At 39.8% G+C, this 24338-nt stretch overlaps 1 protein-coding gene across 1 annotated transcript in view; it reads right to left on the minus strand.

The window, feature by feature from the left end:
• Window positions 1–1885: 1885 nt before the first annotated feature.
• The window catches only part of SLC22A3 (solute carrier family 22 member 3), a 31959-nt gene continuing 9506 nt past the window's right edge, over window positions 1886–24338 (minus strand). Inside the window, exons 4-11 of the mRNA XM_058168269.1 lie at window positions 24128–24296; window positions 22221–22338; window positions 16633–16730; window positions 16316–16530; window positions 8482–8590; window positions 6594–6706; window positions 3838–3937; window positions 1886–2295 (exon numbers count right to left, since the gene is read on the minus strand). Of these exons, the coding sequence (XP_058024252.1) occupies window positions 2241–2295; window positions 3838–3937; window positions 6594–6706; window positions 8482–8590; window positions 16316–16530; window positions 16633–16730; window positions 22221–22338; window positions 24128–24296 (977 nt within the window). The 3' untranslated portion in view covers window positions 1886–2240. The remainder of the gene's footprint in view (window positions 2296–3837; window positions 3938–6593; window positions 6707–8481; window positions 8591–16315; window positions 16531–16632; window positions 16731–22220; window positions 22339–24127; window positions 24297–24338) is intronic.

Genomic DNA, 24338 nt, shown 5'->3' on the forward strand with positions numbered 1-24338 from the left:
AAGTATCCAAAAACATTTAAATTGCAATCTAAAATTTACTCTCTTTTTCTTTTACACATTTAAGATTACATCCTTGTAGACACAGTGCTTAGCTGGCTGCTTTTCTCTAGGCAAAGCCATCTTATAATTTCTGACCAGTTGTTGGGTGTGGGAGGAGAAAGCGACAGGCAAACTCTCTTCCGCTTTGAACACCAAATCTATCTTCAGAGAGAAACCAGAGTGGAGATTTAATCTGGTTTTATATTTGGCACACAGCTATAATGCAAGCAATGTTAGTTATGTCTGTGTGAAAAAATTGCTTCAAGAGGGACTTTTATCTAAAGCATGAAAGGAAGGAATTTCCTTTGGAGGATGGTTTAAAAAAAAGAAAAAGCGAAGAGTAAATTTCCCCCTCCATATCTGCTAGGTGTGCCTGATAACTGTCTGATTCAACCAGAGAATGTGAAGCTGAAAAGATTGCAATGTTCAAGAAACCAATTAAATCCTTGAGAGTAGCTATCCAGCCTCTCAAAAACATCCACAGATGGCAAAGCCACAACCCCTATTTCTGTACCTCACCTCATATCTAGTTCATCCCTCTGATACCTAACAATGATGGGTAAGCATAGATTGCTGAGTAGACAATTCAATTTAAGAGAAACAACAACATTCCTCCTAAACAATGGAAAGACTTCACATTTGTATCTCAATGCCTTTTAATTGGCGTTTCTAAGAATAATTGCATTTTCCCCAACTTCCCACTATTAAAGGTTCTGGGATGAGGTGAGCCCCCTCACATATGGATGTATGTTCTAACTGGTTAAACAGGAAGTCTGAATATATATCAGTCAATGGGACTAGAAGTTTAGTCTTCTGAACTTTTGGACTTATGCTGGAGCTCATTCTCAGGGAACTTCCATCTAACACAGGGGTCTCCAACCTTGGCAACTTTAAGGCTTGTGGATTTCAACTCCAGAGCTTTGCTGGCTGAGGAATTCTGGGAGTTGAAGTCCACAAGTCTTAAAATTGCCAAGATTGGAGACTCCTGCTCTAACATACATTCTACTAGAGAAAAATTCCTTAAAATGGGCTCCAGCATGACTTTGAAAGCTTGGCAGACTAAATCTCTGGTCCCAATGACCAACTCAGATTGGATCCTGTAACATTTTCCTGGGACACATATTTTTGCCTTCATTCATATCAAGAACTATTGTTAAGCTAAATATTAACAGTACCTGTAGTTTTTCCATCTTTAACCCAGTGGTGAAATCCAATTTTTTATACTACTGATTCTGTGGGTGTGGCTTGGTGGGCGTGGTGTGGCTTGGTGGGTGTGGCAGGGGAAGGATACTGCAAAATCTCCACTCCTGGGGGAATGATATTGCAAAATCTCCATTCCAACCCCACTATGGGGCCAGAGGTGGTATATGCTGGTTCTCCAAACTACTCAAAATTTCCACTACCAGTTCTCCGAACTGCTCAAAATTTCCAGAACCTGCTAGATTTTACCCCTGCTTTAACCTCTCTAACCATGGCTGGGCTAATCTCTGGAACTTGGGTTGATCCAAGACAGTCCAACAATTTAATATCAGCTGGTAATGCTAACTGTGCTGAGGATAAACATGGAAAGATGTTTCTAATAGAGAGCTAATTTCTAATCCCCAGGCCAACTTGAAAGTCACTGTTGAATCTGCAACAAGAAACAATTTTATAGTCTTATCCACATCACAGCATTATTATGAGGACAAAGGTGATACACATGTGCTTATTCTTCTGAATCCATAGGAAGCGGAGTTAATTCCTACATTTCTTGTAGGAATGTCTTTATTCATATGTACCTTTGAAATAAGGAACATATTTTTTTGACAATGTTTTCAAAATTCCATTCTGATCCTATTCCAATGAAATGAAATTAATGGCTTCTGGTTGATTCCTTGTAAGCTGGCAATACTTTGAAAAAAACTGTGTTGCAAATTAGTAAAGAGAAAGGAGAGAAGATGCTGTAGTAAAACAAAAATATTTAATGAAAGTGATTACTCTTCTATGAGAGCCGCATATAATAGTTCCCTATCTGGAAACAAAAGGTTTTGAAAATATGTTCATATTTACCCCATAGAAAAATTCTATGCTTACTTTATAAAAATGTTCTTTTAGGGCTTATGACATAATTGAATTCATCTCTTCCAACAGGAAGATAGTGTCCAGCGGTTGTGAATTTGAAAACCGGGTAGCTCATGAGGCTTTGCAATATTAAGAAAAGATTAAACTTCTTTGCTGGAATTTTGCTGCTCGTCTTTTTCACAAAAGCCATTGAAACTGTAGAGAGAAGAAATAAAAATAAGTTTATAAGCAATTATCTTTATTGGGCAGACTGATTTTAGCAGAAATGCTATTTCTTTAAAGTGAGACTGAATCTCACGTCATAAGGTGCACTGGCATTTTTTAAAATAGGCAGTTCAAGAGGGCCCAATTTAGGCTGGGTTCATGAATAAAGATAAAAATGAATTTCCTCTCGTACCAAGGAGCAGATGAACATTAATGCTCCTTTCCCCTAAATTAGGGAGCGCTGTTGTCAGACTAAGATCAAGGAGATAGCATTGCAATTCCAATTTATCTAGCATCACAATGAAGCATAATGGAGCTTGCTTTGGCTAGCATATTGTGTGAACTCAGCCATTCTGGCTTAGAAGAATTTAGCTCAGAGGTTAAATGCTCCCGGTTTGGTCCGGTTCTCCTGAACTGGTAGTAAAAAAGGCTACTGGTTTGCCAAACTGGTAGTAAAAAATGTAAAAAAAAAAAGTTCCGACAATCAGGTGAGCGACGCGTGATCGTCAGAACTTTTTTTTTTACTTTTTAAGCATTTTTTAAAGTTAAAAATGCTTTAAAAAGTAAAAAAGTAATAAAAAAGTTCCAACGATCGTGCATCGCTCACCTGATCGTCGGAACTTTTTTTTTTACTTTTTAGGCATTTTTTTACTACTGGTTCTCTGGAACAGGTAGTAAAAATGCTTTTAAAAAGTAAGAAAAAAAAGGCTTTAATGATCACAGCTGTGGCGTGTGATCGTCAGAGCCTTTTTTTAACTTTTGAAAGCATTTTTTTACAACCTATTTGGCCGAATAAACTGTAAAAAAATGCTTTTAAAAGTAAAAAAAAGGATTGCACGCCACAGCTGATCATACCCTCTCCCGCACGCGCTGTTCTACTTACCCCATGCCTCCTTTTGGCATGCATTGCATGCGCACCCACACCTTCCAATTGGTGCGTGATGTGCACTGCGCATGTGCATGCACAGCACACGTTTGGTGCGTGGCACTCTTGCGCAACCAGCGAATCGGTAGTAAACCGGTTCAGATTTCACCACTGACTTAGCTACTATGTTATAAAAACAATCAATAGCTTAATGTGAGTACAAACTGTTCTACTATAGTTAGCCTAACCTATTTTGAATACCGGTAATTGTGATAATTAGAATAGTAACAGGTGAAAATAAATGCTGCTTTCATTTTCTTGGAAGAAAGTAAAATAGAGATGCCATAATCAACTTAAATCTGTGCTAAGACAATTTTACTCATACTGGTGGGGAAGGGAAATAAAATTAACCCCCTCTGCTCTTATGCTGCTTTTAGTCCAAAAGTTGCAACAACTTTTTGTTAAAAGAAAAAAACCATACATGGACATGTGAATACACACACATACAGATGCATATGTATTTAGTGTATATTTGTGCTAAGACTCTCAAAAATTGTTGAACTAGACTTAAAATCTGGAATTAATCATCAGAAGGCTGGATTTTCCAGAGGGCATGCAAGAATATCTAAGGATACATATATTCTCTTGTAAGGATACTTAGTCAGTACCTTAACATTTTCTCCACGTCTTCTACTGTCTCTGGTAAGGGCTGGCCCTTGGTCTCGGGTAAAAGTAGCACCAGAATCCCGCAGAGAAGAGAAAGTATGCCTACGAAAAAGTGAAGGGAAAAATATATCAGGCTTTAGACATTTGTCCTGGAATTTTCTTGTAATTCTACTGTTTGTGCTGGGGGAAAAAATACAGCTACAATTTAAATAGTTTTCTTATGTAGGGCACAAGAAAAGGTCTAAATGAGCTGATTAAAATCCCATGAAATATTGCACTGGGGCAGCATCTTATATATTTAAAATATTATTATTTATTATTATTTATTAGATTTCTATACTGCCCTTCTCCCGAAGGACTCAGGGCGGTGTACAGCCAGAATAAAAACCCAAACAATACAATATACAATTAAAACAAAATTAAAAAACTTATTATACAATTGGCCGAAAACTTTAAAACATTTAAAATTCTAAAAACCCATTAAAATTCATATAAAATTTAGAAATATAAAATATAAATTTAAAATACAACAAAATTTAAGCCAGCCCCGCGTGAGTAAATGAATACGTTTTCAATTTGCGGCGAAAGGTCTGAAGGTCAGATATTTGGCGTAAACCAGGGGAAGTTCGTTCCAGAGGGTAGGAGCCCCCACAGAGAAGGAACTTCCCCTGCGGGCCGCCAGCCGACATTGTTTGGCGGACGGCACCCTGAGAAGTTCCTCTGTGTGTGAGCGTACGGGTCGGTGGGAGGCATGAGGTAACAGTAGGTGGTCCCGTAAGTACCCAGGCCCTAAGCCATGGAGCGCTTTAAAGGTAGTAACCAAAACCTTAAAGTGCACCCGAGAGACCACAGGCAGCCAGTGCAGTCTGCGCAGGAGTGGTGTTATATGGGAGCTACGTGGAGCTCCCTCTATCTAATATAGGTTCAAAATTGAGGTATAACTTATCCAATTGTATCAGAATCAGGATTTGGGCCAAATATCTTGACACTGCATTGTTATAACAGATATGGAGTATATATAAGAGGTGGACCTGAGATGGAATCCTGTCACAGTCCTATAGATGGTGATCCACAAATCAATTTTTCCCACCTCCATATCTGGAGGTCCTCAGATATGATGGATTATAAACTTATTAGGGTCATATTTATTGGGAATTATACTTGGGAAGATTCTATAGAGTCAGGTTCCTCAAGCTGAGCTCAACTCCTGGTGACTATATAGGTACAACCATGCCATATTTTTTTTTGACAACAATATGGATGTGACTTTTTAAAGTGTGTTTTCTTAGCAAGAATGCTATAATTTAAGTTTTTCTGGTTCATTATTTCAGAACCAGAAACTTATGGGGGAATCTTCCCAAACACCTTAGGGGGAATCTTCCCAAACACCTTAGGTGCAGAATAATATATTAGTCTGGATTGAAACATAAGGATCAGTTGATAGCATTATTTTATTTATGGAATAATATAATAATCTGTTATAATTGCAAAACAGTGACCTCAGAGTCAGAGATATTCAATTAAAAATAAATTCCAGTCCATAACAGTTTATTTTCTTCTTTAACTGAGACTGTATAATATAAACATGATGAGATCAGCAATATGCAGGTCTCTTTTGGGATGCACAATATTCCTACAGGAAACTAAATTCTTGGACAAAAAAGTAGAGGTAGTTCTCAACTTACAACCACAATTGAACCCAAAACTTCCATCGCTAAGCACGGCACTTTTTAAGTGCATTTTATCTCAGGTAATGACCAGGGGTGAAATCCAGCAGGTTCTGACAGGTTCTGGAGAACCAGTAGTGTAAATTTTGAGTAGTTTGGAGAACCGGCTAATGCCACCTCTGGCTGGCCCCAGAGTGGGGTGGAATGGAGATTTTGCAATATCCTTCCCCTGCCATGCCCACCAAGTCACGCCCACCAAGTCACACCACACCCACCAAGCCACGCCCACAGAACCAGTAGTAAAAAAAATAGGATTTCACCACTGGTTATGACCATATTCTGAACTATAGAGGTTCAGTTAAGTGAACCTCTATAGTTGTTAAGCAAATCTGGCTTTCTCTCTTGATTTTGTTTGTAAGAAGTTTGTTTGGGAGGTTACAAATGGTGATCAAATGGGACAGTGCAACTGTCCTAAACACAAATGCTTGAAAATTGATCATATGACCCGGGGATGCTGCAACAATTGTATGTAAACCAGTCCTAGGTCACTTTTTTTGAGTGCCATTGTAACTTCAAAAGGTCACTAACCGAATGTTTGTACGTTGAAGACTGTTTGTATTGTAGACTCATGATCATCCTGTGTACCAAACTCACTTTTTATGCAAGCATTCTCCTAAACTCCATTGTGCGTTGTGATGTGACTTTGGAAAGGAGGCCACCACTTAACAAAAGAAATTAAATCCCATCCCTATCTGCCATTTCTGCAACTCCTTCTCCTCCAAACCGTTTATCTCTGTGCAGAACTCTAATGTGTTGGCATTTTTGTAAAGATATTTTACCAACAAGTGCAATTTTTGAGCAGGGTACAGTACAAATGATAAACATCTCTTCCCAACCCCATCCTCTTTTGTTGAAAATCCCCTGTCTCAAAGTTGGTTTGACCACCACCAGCATACACTAATGGTCAGTATGTGCATTTGCTCATCACATTGTATGGTGTGTTTTTTTTTTAATTTTGAAATGGCATCAACCTTGAGCTTTCTTCCAAACTGGCAAAAAAAAAGAGAGCAAATTTTGAAATAATTTCTTACAATAGACGATCAGAGGAAGCTCTGACCAGATGGCTGCTAATCGGTAAAGCAGAAATGGGGCTACTGTGCCCCCTATATCGCACATTCCTGAACATAGTGAGACACCAAAGTTTCTGTAAGAAAAAGAAAAGAAAACATCTTACTTACGATGTGTAGTTTTCAGTTTCAGATTAATATATTTACTCCTTTTCTCTATATACAAGGAACTTTTCTATAGACATGCAAGGTATCCATCACGTATGTCAGCGGCCCCCAACTTTTTGGGCACCAGGGACCAGTTCTGTGAAGAGAAGTTTTTCCACAGACCAGAGTGGGTGTGGGTTTTTTTGCTGCCTGAATCCCATGGATGGGGCTTCGTTTCTTTGCACGGACTGGTTGTTAGCATGCAGCGGATTGGTTGGGGACCCCTGACGTATGTGATCCCTTGCTTGCTAACTACTTGTCTTTGACTCTACTATGTATATCTAGAAGAGTAGAAAATATTAGCTCTCCATTTGCAAAACAGAAGCTCTCGAGAGCTTATTGGGGAGCCATTATCCAATTGATGAACACTTTGTCTTATTCCATCTCCAAGGCAATCTCTCCCTCTTTCAGAGCTTCAGCATCTTCTCTTAGTGTCTGATTATAGGCAATCTTTAGAAAAATGTCTTCCCTCTACCCACTCCATCCTCCATAGAGGCAGGCAAGCATGGGTGGAGGTACTGTATCGGGAAAAGTGCCTAGTTGCAAAAATGCTGACATGTTACCATCTGATACCTCACAAAAGACTTTTCAGTGCAAAAGAAGAAAGGTTGTTTTTTCATTCAGGATATGTTTGATCAAAACAGCCTCTTGAAATATTTTGTGAACAACTACACTGAACAGTTGGAATGGAGGGGAGAATGGAATGGAGGGGAGAGAATTATCTGTGTTTGTGAGATATCCAAAGTTACATTGCATAAGATAGGCAGCTTTATAAATCTTTTAAATAAATATATGGAATTAAAACAAAAAGGGAGGGAGGGATGGTAGAAGAAAGGGAAGAGGGAGGGAAGGAAGGAAGGAAGGAAGGAAGGAAGGAAGGAAGGAAGGAAGGAAGGAAGGAAGGAAGGAAGGAAGGAAGGAAGGAAGGAAAGCTCCTACGAAGGGAAATTCAAAGGTATCAAATCACAATTTCTCTTGCTGCTAGAGCACTCGAAGGATCTGAATGACGGAAGACTTCCTACAAACGGCAAAATAGAGGCCACTAAGAAGTTCTAGAAGACTGTAGTATTTTCAAAAAAGACCAATTTTGTCACCAAGTTTAATACACACCATTACAAATAGTGGATCACAAACACTTTCACATATATCTTTGTATGGAAGTGTCCAAGCATTCAGAGCTGGAGGGATCAGACACTTTCCAGATAAGTTTCATTAAATATCTTAATTTGTAATAAGTAGAAATTTATACTTAAGTGTCATTAGTTAATCAATACTGGATTGGCCTTTTACATTGCTTGGTGAAACATAATGACATTAAAGTAGGAAAATATTTTTCCCACTTCTGGAAAAGTGAAAAAAAAGCTGAGAAATAAGCTTATCTCTTAAAGAAAATTTGTTTTGATTTAGGGAATGTTGTAAGCAGATTCAAATAAGGTATTGGCAGTTGCATGTAGCTCATGACATGTGAACTTCCTCTTTTCTAGAGTCCCAATCTTTTATACATTTCTTGATAACTACATCATATTGACTACAAAAAAGTAAAAAGCCTTTACTTTTCAATATGTGTAGATGTTAGAATTGCCCTGCAGCTCTATGAACCACTTTCTTGCTAAATATTATTTCTTACTTTTAAAATGCCTTCAGAGGAAAAGCTGGTTTTTTCTGCGATCTTGTGAAAATTGTTCAACATGTAGATGCCACTTACCTGAAAACTGTAGGATACAGTTCACTATTCACGAGATACACAAGTTCAAAAGTGATGGTGATTCCCAGTCTTGCCAAGATGGCTACTGCTGTACTTAACCATGGTATATCTGTCGAGATACACAGTAGGCAGAAAGGAAATGTTAAAAGAATTCACTTAGGACCCAGATGTCAAGATCCTATTCCTTAATCAATTTTATTATCTTGGTCTCTGGAGGTTTTTAAGAAGAGACTGGACAGCTACATGTCTGGAATGGCATAGGGTCTTCTGCTTGAGAAGGGGGTTGGACTAGAAGATTCCAAGGTCTCTTCCAACTCTATTGTTCTGTTATTCTGTTAGCTTGCAATCATGTGATCACAATTTGAAAACATCCAAGCTAGCATCTGACAAGCAAAGTCAATAGGGGAAGCTGAATTCATTTAATGACTGTGTGATTCATTTAATAACAGTGATAAAAATGGTCATAAAATTGGGTCCTGACAGAATTTCCCATCATGATGGAAATTCCAGTCACAATTGTGGTCATAAGTTGAGAATCACCTGTATTCACATAATATTCCTAAGTTTACGTGAATATGTATAAGCTTTATTCCAACTAAACCATGACAGTATGTAAACCTTCACCTGCCCCCTTAAAATCTTGATGCAAATCATTTTTAGCTGAGAGGAATAACTTTTACCATTCGCATGACAGAAAGAAACATTGGATCAATCTTTTTTCCCTCTCTTTCCATCCAGAGATGGGTTTCAGCAGGTTCTGGCCAGTTCTGGAGAACTGGTAGAAGAAATTTTGAGTAGTTCGGAGAACTGGTAGTAAAAATTCTGACTGTCCCCACCCCGATCTACTCTCTGCGTCCCAAGTCCCAGCTGATCGGGAGGAAATGGGGATTTTGCAGTAACCTTCCCCTGCCATGCCCACCAAGCCACACCCACCAAGCCATGCCATGCCCACCAAGCCATGCCCACAGAACCGGTAGTAAAAAAAATTGAAATCCACCACTGTTCCCATCCCACTATAAACTTGTAATTGCAACTTAAAAGACTGCAGTGTTTGAGGGGGGAAGGGGGGAGAAAATATAACAGTAAATTGCTTATTTTGAGTGGAGAGGAAGAATACTGGTCCTGCTGAAATTTACTTTCCAATAGCTACGTATACAGCAGTTATCCTTTTAAGGATCCTTGTTCTTGCTGCAAATAGCATTATTTTTAAAATGTGTAAACTCTCAGGTTTTCCCCAGGCAAAGGCAACTTATTAACTTTATTTAAAAAATAAAATAAAATAAAATAACTCTTCTGGTTTTTTTCTCCTTTCCTTCTGATTTTCATTTTCATAGGGCTCTTTATTTTCTGATTGCATTAGGGACATATCTAAATCGCTCTGTTTGTAGTTGCCACTTTACTGCAGCAGGTGGCAACACTGAGCCTCCTACAGTTGATCTCAAGCTGTTAGTTTGACTGAGAATTAAAGAGGAAAAAAAGAAATACTGTATTGCAAAAGAACAGTAGCAAGCTACTTCCAGAATACTGCCAAGGAAACTGAATAAAAGCAATCAGCGGGAGTTAAGCTTCACTTGAGTGCATTGCCCAGCAACTGTTGCTTTTTGGATTTAACCAATAGGTCTCTGGAAGTATTTGAAATTTCTTTGTCATTGCAGAAAAAAGAGGGAGACATAAGCCGTGTTGCTCTAGGCCAGGGTTGTCAAACGCGAGGGCCGCATCTAAGTTGTGTTTGACCTCGGGGCCCAGGTGGGCATGGCCGGGGTGGGCGTGGCCAGTTCGATGTCACTCATGTTGGGGGCACCCTTCCCAGGCTCCCTTTTCTGCTTTTGATGCCCTCCTGCAGCACTCTGCCAGCAAAAACGGAGCTCAGGAGGGCTGCCCTCCCGAGCTCCGTTTATGCTGGCAGCTGCAGGAGGCCATTGCAGCCGAAAACAGAGCTTGGGAGGGGTTCCCCCAACATGAATGACGTCGAGCTGGCAGAGGCCCCACTGTTTCCAAGGCGGCCCTGTGGGCCATATCTAAGCACCTAGTGGGCCGGATTCGGCCCACAGGCCTTGAGTTTGACACCCCTGTCCTTGGTACTTGCTCTCTATTCCCTCAGATGTAGCTAGAAACGATAACGGATCACTCTCGAATGTTTATGGAGATCCTCAGTCACCCAGGTCATGGTTGTCCCAAAGGTGCTTTTTCAAGAGGCAACTGGACTTTTCTGAGAAGCGAAACATCTTCAAAGAAAAAACAGAAAGTCCAGTTGCCTCTTCAAAAACTTCCTTTGGGACTATCTCTCTTGGATGATCCCAGAAACATCAATGAATATAGTTCAGCCTATCCATTTTGAATTAATTTGGGTGCCAATAAGGCAGCATGATAACATCACGTGGCAATCCTCACTATTAAGAAATTATGGGATTATTCTACAGCGTGTTATCATAGTGTGCCTGATTGTGAAATTGGAAAGCAATGCTCCCTTTTGCCAGTGGAGAAAACTCTAAAAAAACCTGATAAGATGAATTATTTGCCAATTGTTTACCAAAGCCTTTGGGCCAATGGTGTGTGCTTTCCAAGCATCTCATTAAAAGGGCAGAATGGAAAAACTTGCCTAACTTCTAGTGTATTGTGAGGTCAGCAAATAAAAATCCAGAAAAAAACCCTTCGTTCTTCTATCCTTTGCCATTATTGATCTCAAACCTTTGCAATGCAATGATTGCATGGCTTGGACTCCTGACCTGAGGCAATGGTGGGCAGATAAGGTAAAAATCCATGTGATGTACATGTTTTTCCAAGGAGAAAATAGGACCATGATCACTTTTAAATAAATTGATCTTATAGAAAAAGCAAAGCCCTTCCAATATTATAGCAAAGAGAATATTTCTTCCAATCTTACTGTATTGTATCAGGTTTTTTATTCTTTCTATTTGGGGTTGGGTGAGCAGGAAAAGGGAAATAACCAATGAATGGAATATATTTGTAAGGTGTATTCTTGGCACCCACTATCTGGTGTCTAAGGCACCTATACATTTATGAACCCTCATATATCTATGAGCCTATTCTTTTAAGCTCCCTTTCCCACCTAGCTTTCTATCTCAGTGAAACCTGTCAACTTTAAACTGTGTGCACCTCTACTCCCAGAATTCTCCAGGCAGAATATATTTACTTTTTTAAAAAGAGCTAAATGGAAAGAAGACATTCCATAAAATCCCAGCCTTCCCGTATCATCTTTATGCCATAAACTTTCCTGCAAAACAAAAATCTTAGATTGTAAGATGCAATCTAGACTTTTGTCATGTCCCACTCCTCCGCTGACGGCCGGGTCAGGGAAATCCGAATCAGGTGTGCCTCTGCAGCTCTGCCAAAGTCCTAGCAAAGTCCTCAGGGCAGGCAGGAGACCAGAAAGTGACTCAGCAAGATATGTTTAGACTTTGCCTGACTCAGAGAATGCCAGAAAGCAGATCCTTTATATAGGCCATGGGGTGTGGCTCCATGACTCAGCACTTATCCAGGCCTGCCCCTCCCTTCCTTCTGTTGCCTCCGCCTATCAAGTCTTCTGACGCGAGGGTCACTCTAGTCGGCAGCTGTTGGTAATTGACCTTCCTCAGGCTCACATGCTGTGGAGGAGGGGGAGGGGTCTAGTTGCTCCATTTGCCTGGGCATGGAGCCAGAGCTGGGGGCTGGAGGTATTTCTTCCTCTTCAGCCTGTCTGGGCATGGAGCCAGGGCTGGGGCCGGGAGGCATACTAGAACATTCCTCCGTGTTTGGAAGCAGATAAGAAGACCCCGGCTAAAGTGAGACCACAACAACTTTGGTCAGGAAGTATGCCCGCTTGCTCAGAAAAATAACAAAAGTCACCTGTAAATAGCAAGGAACATTCTGGGGATATAAAAATCAAAATGAGGAGCTTTCTAACTCTACCACAACTATGGTGTAAACGCGTGAATTTCCTTAGTGAAATTTATTTATTTATTTATTTATTTATTTATTTATTTATTTATTTATTTATTTATTTATTAAATTTTTATACCGCTCTTCTCCCGAAGGACTCAGAAATCAGAAGAATCAGAAATATGCTCTGCATATTTCATAAGATATCCACAATGTGTTCCAAAAATCCCCTGCATGCCTCCATCCTCAATATGTCTTGTTCTTTGTGGACTTTACTGAAAGTTTAAGAATCCTTCTGGCCTAAAAGTTGAGAGGGATCCTAATTATAATTAATCAAGGGCAGGGGGGTCAAGCTGGTGGCCTGCGGGCCGGATGTGTCACGCGCAGGCCATGCCCACCCCAGCTCTGTGAATGGAAAAAATGTCACAAAACATCATGTGACAACGTGACGACGCAAGTTTGACACCCGGAATCAAGGGGATATTCCTCAGGCTCCTTCAGAAGGCCCCATTTAGCTCTGCAAGTTCATAGCCCATTCATGACTCCGGAGATGCCTTTTCTCTCTGTAGTTTAGGGCAGGTCCATCTAGTACAGGCTCTAGATACAGGTAGTCCTCGGGTTACGACCACAACTGAGCCCAAAATGTATGTTGCTAAGTGAAACATTTGTTAGGTGAGTTTGTCTCATTTCACGACTTTCCTTGCCACATTTCTCAAGGGAATCATTGCAGTTAAATTAGGAACACTGTTATAAGTGTAGCTTCTTTTCCAAAAACTCTACACTACTAACCAGAGCATACAAAACATTTGCCAGACCTATTCTTGAATACAGCTCATCCGTCTGGAACCCATACCACATCTCTGACATTAATACTATCGAACGCGTCCAGAAATATTTTACTAGGAGAGTTCTTCGCTCCTCCGAAAACAACAAAATACCTTATGCCACCAGGCTTGAAATCCTGGGATTAGAAAACTTAGAACTCCGTCGCCTTCGACAAGACCTGTGTTTAACACACAGAATCATCTATTGCAATATCCTTCCTGTAAAAGACTACTTCAGCTTCAATCGCAATAATACAAGCGCAAACAATAGATTCAAACTTAATGTTAACCGCTTCAATCTTGATTACAGAAAATATGACTTCTGTAACAGAGTTATTAATGCTTGGAACACACTACCTGACTCTGTGGTCTCTTCTCAAACTCCCAAAAGCTTTAATCAAAAACTGTCTACCATTGACCTCACCCCATTCCTAAGAGGACTATAAGGGGCGTGCATAAGAGCACAAAAGTGCCTACCGTTCCTGTCCTATTGTTCTCTTCATTATAGTATTATATGCATACTTTTACTTATACTTTTAGTTATATATACTTTTTCTCTCATGATGGGTTATTGTTTATGTTGATGATTGTATATACTGTCGTGACAAAATAAAAAAAAAAAGTGAATCTGGCTTCCCCATTGACTTTGCTTGTCAGAAGGTCACCAAAGCGGATCACATGACCCCAGGACACTGCAACTGTCGTAAATGTGAATCAGTTGTCAAGAATCCAAATGTACATCACATGACCATGGGGATACTGCAACAGTCATAAGTGTGAAAAATGGACGTAAGTCATTTTTTTCAGTGCCGTTGTAACTTTGAACAGACAATAAGTGAACCTGAACTTTGATCAGGTTCACAAGTTGATGATGAATCACCTGATAAGTGTTCTCAGAAGCCTGAGTTGAGAACTCAGATTATAAATGACAGGCAAATCATATCCTTCTGTGCTTACACAGCATCCATGCTTCGATAAAGGTGAATTAATGAAAGCTGACTGCAGATAAGACTGAAGCAAAAGTTTTGGGAAACTGTGAGAAACTTGGGAAACAAGCCCTGTGGCCTTCATTGATTTCTCATTATTTTATTTTACAGTGTTTCACAGTACTATTATCACTTAAACATGTACTTTTGTTATTGATTATACAACAAATAAGAATATCAAGGCCTGCAATCAGGCACTGTTAGAAACTATGACATTTCTCCTTGTTAGAATTGGGTCATTCTACCTCTAAGGTGTTTTGAAGTTAGCCTGTGTAAGTTTTCCATCTGCTGACCTCAGCAAACAACCCACAATAACTCCAATAGGTAACTCCAATATGAATCACAAAGTGCAAAAGGAGAGTTTTATTGAGAGCATTTTAACAAACCGCATCACTGTTTGGTGGCTGCAGTGCTTCAGATAGAAAGTCCATACAGAGAGTGGTAAGGACAGCTGAAAAGATTACAGGAGTAACTTCCCATTACTCAGGATACTGCTTATAAGTGCTATGTGCTTAGAGCTCAAAGCATAGAGACTCCAAACATCCACTTCACAGTCTGTTTCTGTTGCTCCCCTCTGGGAGGAGGTTTCAAAATATTTCTAGCAGGACTACCAGATTCTGTAACAGTTTTGCTCCCTATGCTATCCATCTGGTAAACTCACAAGATTCACTTTTCTCACCATGTACATGTATACATTTGAACTAGACTGTGTTGTTTCTCCATTTCATATCATATATGTCCATAATTTTGTATTTATTTATTTATTTTGTCATGTTTATGTAGTGTACATTGGAGGTGGTGACCCTTTGGGAGCTGTATGCAATAAAATTTCATTTTAATATATGCCGATTAGTATACGTTCAAAGTGACAAAGTTATTCTAAGTCTAAGTCCAATATGAATCACAAAGTGAAAAAGGTGTTGTGCCTCGTCCTCCCTCCTCTCCTCAGCCGGGCCCCTCCTGTCTCCTCCCGGGCCTGCTATCAGATTCAGAGTCTGATAATGAAGATTGACGGCCTGTCATGCCTCCAGCCCCCAGCCCTGGCCCCATGCCCGGACAGGATGTCAGGAATGAACAAACAAACCTCACTCCTACAGCGTGTGAGCAGGGAGCCAGCCACGTGCTGGAATTACCAACAGCAGATCCAGAGGAAGAGAATTCACAGTGGGAGGATCCCCGCTTCCGGAGATCTGAGAGGCGACGTCAGCAGAAGGGCAGGCCTGGATAAGTGCTGAGTCATGGAGCCACACCCCACAGCCTATATAAAGGACCAGCTTGAGTCAAGCAACTTTGAGTCAAGCAAAGTCTCATTTAGTTTGCTGAAGTCACAACTTGGATTCCTGCCTGCCCTGAGAAATCTGAAAGAAATTTGGCAAAGCTGCAGAGGCTTCGTGACCACGCTTGATACGGACTTCCTAGACCCGGTCATCGGAGGGGGAGGGGGACACAACAAAAGGAGAGTTTTATGCCACAGACAATCTGGAGGAAAATCAACTGAGCTACTCAAGGAGGACAAATAACAGGCCTCGAGGTTAGATTGGCATCAATGCTGGGTATGGAAGAGCCTTACGTGTTACTGCTGAATGCTGCAACCTCTTCTATTACAGGTAGTCCTCAACTTACAAAACTACGCTTAGTGACCATTCAAAGTTACGACAGCACTGAAAAAAGGGACTTATGATCATTTTCCACACTATTGCAGCATCCCTGCAGTCATGTGATCAAAATTCAGACACTTGGCAACTGACTCATATTTATGACGGTTGCAGCATCCCAGGGTCACGTGATCACCTCTTGCTACCTTCTGACAAGCAAAGTCAATGGGGAAGCCAGATTCACTTAACGACCACATTACTAAGTGAATCACTTAACAAACATGACAAGAAAAGTCATAAAATGGGGCAAAACTCACTTAACAAATTTCTCACTTCACAACATAAATTTTGGGCTCAATTATGGACATGATGACTACCTGTATCATGTTCCAAAAAGCAGTGCATTTCTTTTGAAAGAGTATCATACAATTTTATTTCACCAAACTGAAGTATTTGAACCTGCTGTTAAAAAGCAATTTTTGTACTTAAATTGAGAGCTTTGAGAGACAACAAAGGGAAAATAAAAATAAAAGTGAAGCCATCTAGTTACCTTTTGGTAAAAATGCTGTGATTAAGCACGCGACCCCTGCCACAAGAGTTCCTGAGGCAAAGAGAGGTCGCCGGCCAAGTCGGTCAATGGTGGCTAAGATTAAGAAAGCTGAAGGCAGTTCTATCACTGCAGAGATGAAGAACTCCAAATACAGATTCCCTTCTATGAGTCCCAGGCGCAACACAAGCCCTTGATAAACTACTGCGCTGGTGAACCTTGAAGAGGAAGACAAAAGAAGAAACAGTGGGGCCTCCATGATTGCCTGGGAAATATCAAACATGACAGGCATAGCAGCAGTGCAACTGTGAGATACTTACCAGGCATACATGAGGATCAAAGTGAATTTTCTCATCTGCGGAGTTCTAACCAGATCAAACAGAGAAGGGTTGCTCACTTCTTCATCGGAGACCGTGATCTAAGAAGTAAGAGAGGCAGAGCTGATAATCCCAATAACAGGAAAGAAATTATTTTGGGGGAAATTGTTCTAGTTTTGAAATGTACTAGTTTTAATATTAAAAACAAAAGGCAAGTTGGCAAGAGGGATGACCAAAGAGTTGTTAATAAGCCAACACATTTCATATTAATAGTCTTTTCTTTTTCTCCTTGCCATGGTATTTGTGTCTTCCCTAAACTACATGGCTGCATCCCTGTGAACAGAGTATAGCTGGATATACACACAAAAAATGTTCAACCAATTACATTCTATTCTATTCTATTCTATTCTATTCTATTCTATTCTATTCTATTCTATTCTATTCTATTCTATTCTATTCCATTCCATTCCATCCCATCCCATCCTATCCCATCCCGGGATGAAATTAAAAAATTTCCCCTACCGGTTCTCTGGGCGTGGCTTGTTGGGGGGGAGGTCATGTGACTGGGTGGGCATAGCCAACTTGACATCACTCACATTGAGGGGCTCCTCACAGGCCCCTCCCCTCCCAGCTACTCCTTGTTGGTAGGTAGGAAAATGGGGAGTGGAATATTCCTGCCTACCATCCTTCCCTCAGTCTGTGCTGAGATTAAGGAATGGATGACAGGCAGGAAAATCCCCTTCCCCATTTTCCTGCCTTTCACAAAAATGGCTCCATTCCAGCTGCTCCCACCCCGTCCCCCTCCCTCCTGGGAACTACCTTAAAGAGACAGGCTGCAGCAGCTCCGTTCTGAATGGAGAGAGAAAAGTTAGCATTCTCTCTGCTGCATTTAACTTTGAATTATGTGGAATATCGAGCAGCCGGAAGAGGTGAGCAGCAACCGGCCGGGCGTGGGTGGGGCCAAGGAACGGAAATTACTACTGGTTCGGGGAACTGATGCCCATAATCCCTAGCAGTTTGCCCAAACCAGTCCGAACTGGTAGGATTTCACCCCTGATCCCATCCCATCCCATCCCACCCTATTCTATTATTTATTAAATGTATATGCCACCCATCTCACTATACCAAAGTGAATCTTATTTTTAGCTTACAGCTAACAATTACCAGGTGGGAATGAATTTTATTTAATACTTACAAAGTTTGCAGAACAGATTGAACACAACTAGCCAGCTACATTTTATACAATTTTATACAATTTACTGTTTATACAATAAAAAATAATAATTTTTAACATTGTGGTGACTTTGATAAATTAAATCTTAGATGAGGAGGGAAAAGTTTGTATCAAGGTTAAATAGGGCTTTTAAAATGTCATGAACACAAGGTTGCTTAAACTGTACAAATGGTAAACATGACATTGATAAACAGTTGCAAAATGCACTGAATTAGTTTTGTTCTTTGACCTTAATACTAAAGTCTTCACTGTGCTCTTTATTAATGTTACAAAAGAGTAAAAAAAAAAATGAGTTGCTTGGAAAAAGTAGATAGGTATTTAATTTCCAATTCTCTATTCTTTATATTCCAATCAATGTACAATGCTAAAATCTATACTCCAAAGCAATGTTTCCCAGCTTGAAAATGTGTGGATTTCAACACAACTCACAAAGATGTGCAGCAGTTATCCTTGTGAATTCTTTCATCTCTTTCTTATAAAGGCAACAAATAGCAATTTCCAGATTTCTCCCTGCTCAATTTGAAACACTATGGAGGTTTCACACCACTGTGTCGCTATTTCTTCCTGACACTAAAAACTAGTAGGTGGTATTGAGTTGAAGTACCTATTGCCTTGTCTATGGAGATTCTCAATCATCCAGGTCATGGTTATCCCAAAAGTGTGTTTTTCCCCCCCAAAAGGAACTGGACTTTCTTGGTATCTTTGAAAACGTTTTGCTTCTCATCCAAGAACTGAAGAAGCTTCTTGGATGAGAAATGAAACGTTTTCAAAGAAAACACCAAGGAAGTCCAATTGCCTTTTGGGGGAAAAGAACGCCGTTGGGAACCTACTGCTTTGCCTATTGAATAGCCTATTCTGATAGAGCAGCAACAATGTACCTCTAATCAGCTCTTTAGAGAGAGAATTGCAATATGATAGTATAGGAATTGAGGCCTTTGAACTCTGGTGCTGGAGAAGACTCCTGCGAGTCCCTTGGACTGTAAGGCGAACAACAAGTCAGTTCTAGAGGAGATCAACCCTGACTGCTCTTTAGAAGGCCAGATCCTGAAGATGAAACTGAAATACTTTGGCCATCTAATGAGAAGGAAGGACTCACTGGAGAAGAGCCTAATGCTGGGAAAGATTGAGGGCAAAAGAAGAATGGGACGACAGAGAACAAGGTGGCTGGATGGAGTCACTGAAGCAGTAGGCATGAGTTTAAATGGACTCCAGAGGATGGTAGAGGACAGGAAGGCCTGGAGGAACGTTGTCCATGGGGTCACGAAGGGTCAGACAGGACTTCGCAACTAACAACAACAAGTATAGGACCATATCAGGGACCAAAGGAGGAACAGGCACACCTGCATTCGCCTGAGATGGCCCAAGCACCAGCCCAATTCCACTTACTATTTGTCAATTGGCAGAATGGGTAGTAAAGAAAATTCAATTATGCATTTTCCTACTGATGCTTGACACTGTTGGTATAAAGGGAAAAGCAATACTGGTACAGTCAAAAATAACTTGTAGCTATCTCATTCATGGGCCGAGAACAAGCTGAAGATGGATTCATGGGGGCATGGCAGAAAATATCAGGGCCTCTTGGTATCCATTATCCAAGGCGGGAAAAGGTTGGCATCTCCCATACTTCTTCCAAGTCTTACATAGGAAGGTTTCCTTCTAAGTTATGCTTTCTGACAATATCTTTTCAAATCATTTTTTCACAAAAGGAATGCACCAACTTATTTCTACCAATGCAATGGTGTATAATAACACAATTCTTTTCTGTTGTTATGCTGTTACAAGCCTGACACTAGAAGATGTTTGCTGTATCTAGTTGCTTGGAGGTAATTGTCTCCCTGACTGCAACCTTCCTTTGGAAATTGGAGCTACATAACTTTAGGGAGAAACTCCACTGAGAGTACAGAATGTAAAATGCGTTTGATGTTCTCATCCTAGCACTTCCGGATGCATCGTGCTCTTTGCTGGGCACAGAGTCAAGAATGACTGGACTTGTGTATCCAAAAGGACTTTGGAAAAGAGCCAAAGTGCAGTTTAGATATGTAGATATGACTGAAAACTAACCAGTTGCAGCTGTCAATAAATTAGGAGTGTGGCTGAGAACACTAGCTCGAAACTTTAGACTAAAATTTTTGAAATGACGCAGGGAAAGTAATACAATCTGGAAGCCAAGGTCAAAGTTCTAAAAATATTGTGGTTGAACAAATTGAATTTAGTATAAACTGATTGATGCCCTCCCCAGCATCAATTTTTGTTCACTATTTTTGATCTGACTCTTATACAAATATATTTATTTATACACAATGCTTTTATAAGATTAATGTCGAAAGAGGCTCTTTCATGTAGCGCTGTTCAAGTGTTATGAAAAGTTGGAAAATCTCTTTGTAAGTGATTTATGAAGTTTTAGTACATTCTTCTTGGAAATGTGGGATGGACCATAATGAATCTTAATTTTGCAGTTTTAAGAGACTGCAAAAATAACCAATTTTCCATTCCATTTCTCTTTTAAACAAAAATATTTATTAACAACATTTTCCAAGCAAGGAATTAAGTGCTCTGTACAAGATAAACTAAGATATAATCAGAGAAAATGCAGGCTCATAAACCCTCCCCTTTTGAAATGTAATATACATGCAACTATTAGGAATGGGGAAAATCCAAAATTTACTTTGATGGTGGCTTGCTCAAACTATTATATAGGCTTCTAACTATAGAAGTTAGAACTAAGTTAGAAATTATAGAACTAACTATAATTTAAAAGGGATTTTTTTTCCTCAGAAGACAAGTGATGCCTGTATAATGCCTATTATTTTCCTAAATGTTGTTCAAGAATTGTTGGGGAGGGATTGTTGGTGGGGAAATACTGGCAAATGCTTCCTTCACAATCTGTCAAGACTCCTTTGTGGCCTAAAGCCTGCTAGGATATATCCAAAAATCATTAAATTTTGTCTAAAATAATGTTTTCTTAAAAAGCAACAACAGAATTTTAAATCCCTGCACCTTCTTCTCTGAAAATGAACAGGTTCCAGTTCCTTGGAAAAGGATTAATTCCACCTATGTTTTGCTGAAAAGTTTAACAAATCAAGTTTAGGGCAATGACACCCATGTTAGCAAAAACTTAAGTAGTTGTTGGAAAGACCCCTATCGTATTAATCCTTTCATCTTGCAATGGACTGAATGACAATTGACTTCTTGAAGTTGCCTATTTGCACTTAGAAGCAAGCTGTGTTAGGAAATTGTTATTTGTCTAACTAGAAGGGTACTCTGCTCCCTAGTCCACAACCTTGGTTGAGCCCAGATTACCCTTAACAAGCTGGATCACCAAGATTGAGAATCTCCCCCTCTCCCTCCCTCCCTCTCCCTCTCCCTCCCTCTCTCTCTCCCTCTTTCTCCCTCCTTCTCCCTCTCCCTTTTCTCTCTCCCTCCCCCTCTCTCTTCCTCTCCCTCTCTTTCTCTCTCTCTGAAAAATCCATCTCACTCAGAAAATCCATCATGAAAGAAAGAGAACTGTTGAGAATAATCTTATTAGTAATACAATTGTAGAATGTTTAAGCCGTGTATAGAAAACACGTGAGGACATCACCATAAGACTAAGAAAAAAAATGCTGTAGGGCTCTGTTAACGAACATGTGCTCTGGTTAGAAGTAAGAGACAGACGAAGGGAGCCTTACATGAACCGAAGAATCAAAACACTGCTACAAGTGGCATTCAGGTTTTTTTTTCCTCCCATTTGAACTGGAATCTAGGAGAAATGGGAGGCAATTCAGAGCCACAAAACAACTGAAGAATAAAATGGAGAGAAGTCTTCCCTAAACGCTAGGTGGGTTCCTGAAGTAACACCTCAAAGAAATTTGGTGGCTGCTAGCAACACATATACATCTGACCTACAAGCCGTTCTTGTACAGGATATCTGTGCTGAGGAGATCCTATGCTTTGAAAATCCCCCCCCTCCCAGGGCTTAGCCTGTGGGTTTATATGAAAACTTTGTCTAAATAAATGGCAAGAGTTATTTTTACAGAATATTTTCTTTAAGATACAGCACTAATAAAATTTAGCCATTGTTGCAGTTATAGCACTTGCCCTCTGGAATAAAATTGCTCCCCTCCCCGAGATCTGTTTGGCTCCCACTTTGACCGTATTTAGACGAGTCCTTAAGCTCTGGCTCTTTTCCCAGATCTTGGGCTAGAGCGGATGGTGGGCCCCTGGAGGGTTGCTTGATTTGTGAGATGATGGTTTGTTTCCTCCAGACATCCTTTGTCTATTGCATGGGTTGTTTTACTTTAAATTTAGTGTATCGTACACCGCCCTGGGTTGTAATGTAATAACATTACATTTTACAAACTAAATTAAATGTCCGTACCTCCGAAAAATGCACTGGAAGGCTTTGTCCATTTTCCTTGGCAACAGACTGCATAATCTGTAGGGCCTTCTTGGCTTTTTTGCGAGTGATCAGCCACCGTGGAGATTCAGGGACCAGCCTGCCAAAAAAGAGAGACCAATGAGGAAGAGTCGGCAGCTGTCAGCAGATTAGATTTATTGCCTGCAAGAATGCCAAAACTTCATCAGCATCTTAATGAGTTCTTAAGCCTTTCAGTTCTTTCCTGGCACTCTTGAGTTTCTTTCTCCCTCCTGAAAACTTCTTTTGTTGGTAAAAATGACTCTTACAAATCTGGTCACTTCAGGCCGCTTCTCCTGCTTTTTGGAATATCCTTCCAAAAGTTTCCATACCCTTTTGTGTTAGTTTGGTTGAGATTGTTAATTATATTGTGGGGGGGGTTTCCCCCTCTTTCCTCAGACACCAACATAGCTACTTTTACTTTTTATGATATTGCCTATGGTGAAGGTCACAAGCGATCCAACGCATTTGAACAAAGTGAAACTGATGGATCTAATCATGCCAACAGTAATCTAGACATACATATTGATTATTAGGTGACTCATGCCCATAATTTGATGGCTCTGAAATTCTACCCAGGACTTACCCCACTTTATAATCAACAAGTCTGATTATTTGCAGTCAGGTTGGTGTCCACGCCTTGTAATCATATACATAGTTTCTGTAGGACAATTTGTTCCCAGCCTGGTCCTTCATGTCCTCCAACACTTCACCTATCATCACTGTAATTGAATCCATCTTCCCTGCTGCTGATCTTCATCTACTTTTTCTCTCTTTCTTTCTACTTTTCCAAACATTAAAACTTTCTCCAGAGTGCCAGGTCTTTACATAATGTGTCTGAGGTTTAATAATTTAAGCCTGGTCATTTATGCCTCAAGTGAGATCCAAGATTGATTTGTTTGATGATCGTTGACCGTGCTATTCTCAGTTTAGCCCAATACCAATGCTCCAAAGCATAAACCTTCTTTCTATCCTGCTTCTTCACAGTCCCAATTTCACTTCCATAGAAGAAAATGGGAAAGAAAAAAACATGGTTTCCGCGGTTCTAATTCTGTGAGTATAAAATACATCCCAGCATCTGAATATCTTTTCCAAGACCTTCACTGCTACTATATCAATTGCTAGTCTGCAGCATATTTCTTAACTGCTAGTTCCTTTCCTCTTGACAGACGATCTTAGAAGGTAAAAGATATTCATCACTTCAGTGTCTTCATTGTAAATCTTAAACCAGATTGCTTCACTTGTCATGAATTTGGTTTTCTTTATATTTAAATGTGCTTCCATTTTTTCACTATTTATTAGGGCTATATTAAATTTAATAACTGAATGCCTTAATTATCTTATTATTAAGAACTGCAATTATATTAATAGAATATAGTCGTGGCATAGTAAGGATGATGACTTATGACTGTTCATTAATAATGATAAGCATTATTTTTATAGATTTCAAACTTATATAAATTAATAATCTATATCATAACTCCAAAATATAGGTCGGTATTACTGTTGCACCCATGATGTACATGCCATAAGAGTTTATCTAAGTTCAGCTTTAATTAATGACTGAGATTCCACATAGAAATTGTCTTAATCACAACACAAGAATGATTCTCAGCTTATTAAATAATTCATTTTAGCTTTCCTCCCTCTAGTACCATTAATAAATGTTGGACTCATAGTATTCATAATTTTTGGATGTGCTTCTCTGAAGATACACTGAGAGTCCAACTTCTAGAAAAGACTAAGTTGGGAAAGGCTCTTTTGGAAAAAAGAAAAAAACACCAGCTGCTATTTGTATTAAATAGAACTCATGAATGCATCAGAAGATAATTTTGGGGGTGGGGGAGAAAAAGGAAAGTAATGGCAGTTACCAGTAATACAACAGGAAAAGAAAGTTGGGAAGTGTGGTAACTAGTTGAATCCCCTGCCATGTGGGAATCACGTAAGCAATTCCAGGAAGAATCACAACTCCGAGTGTGAAGAACATCTGTATTACAATTCCAACGACCCGTCGGTGATCTGAACCAACCAGCTCTGTTACTGAATTGACAAAAAGACAAACAAAACTTTGCAAGATAACAA

This window comes from Ahaetulla prasina, chromosome 1 (genome assembly GCF_028640845.1).
Source record: "Ahaetulla prasina isolate Xishuangbanna chromosome 1, ASM2864084v1, whole genome shotgun sequence".
Lineage (NCBI taxonomy): Eukaryota > Metazoa > Chordata > Lepidosauria > Squamata > Colubridae > Ahaetulla > Ahaetulla prasina.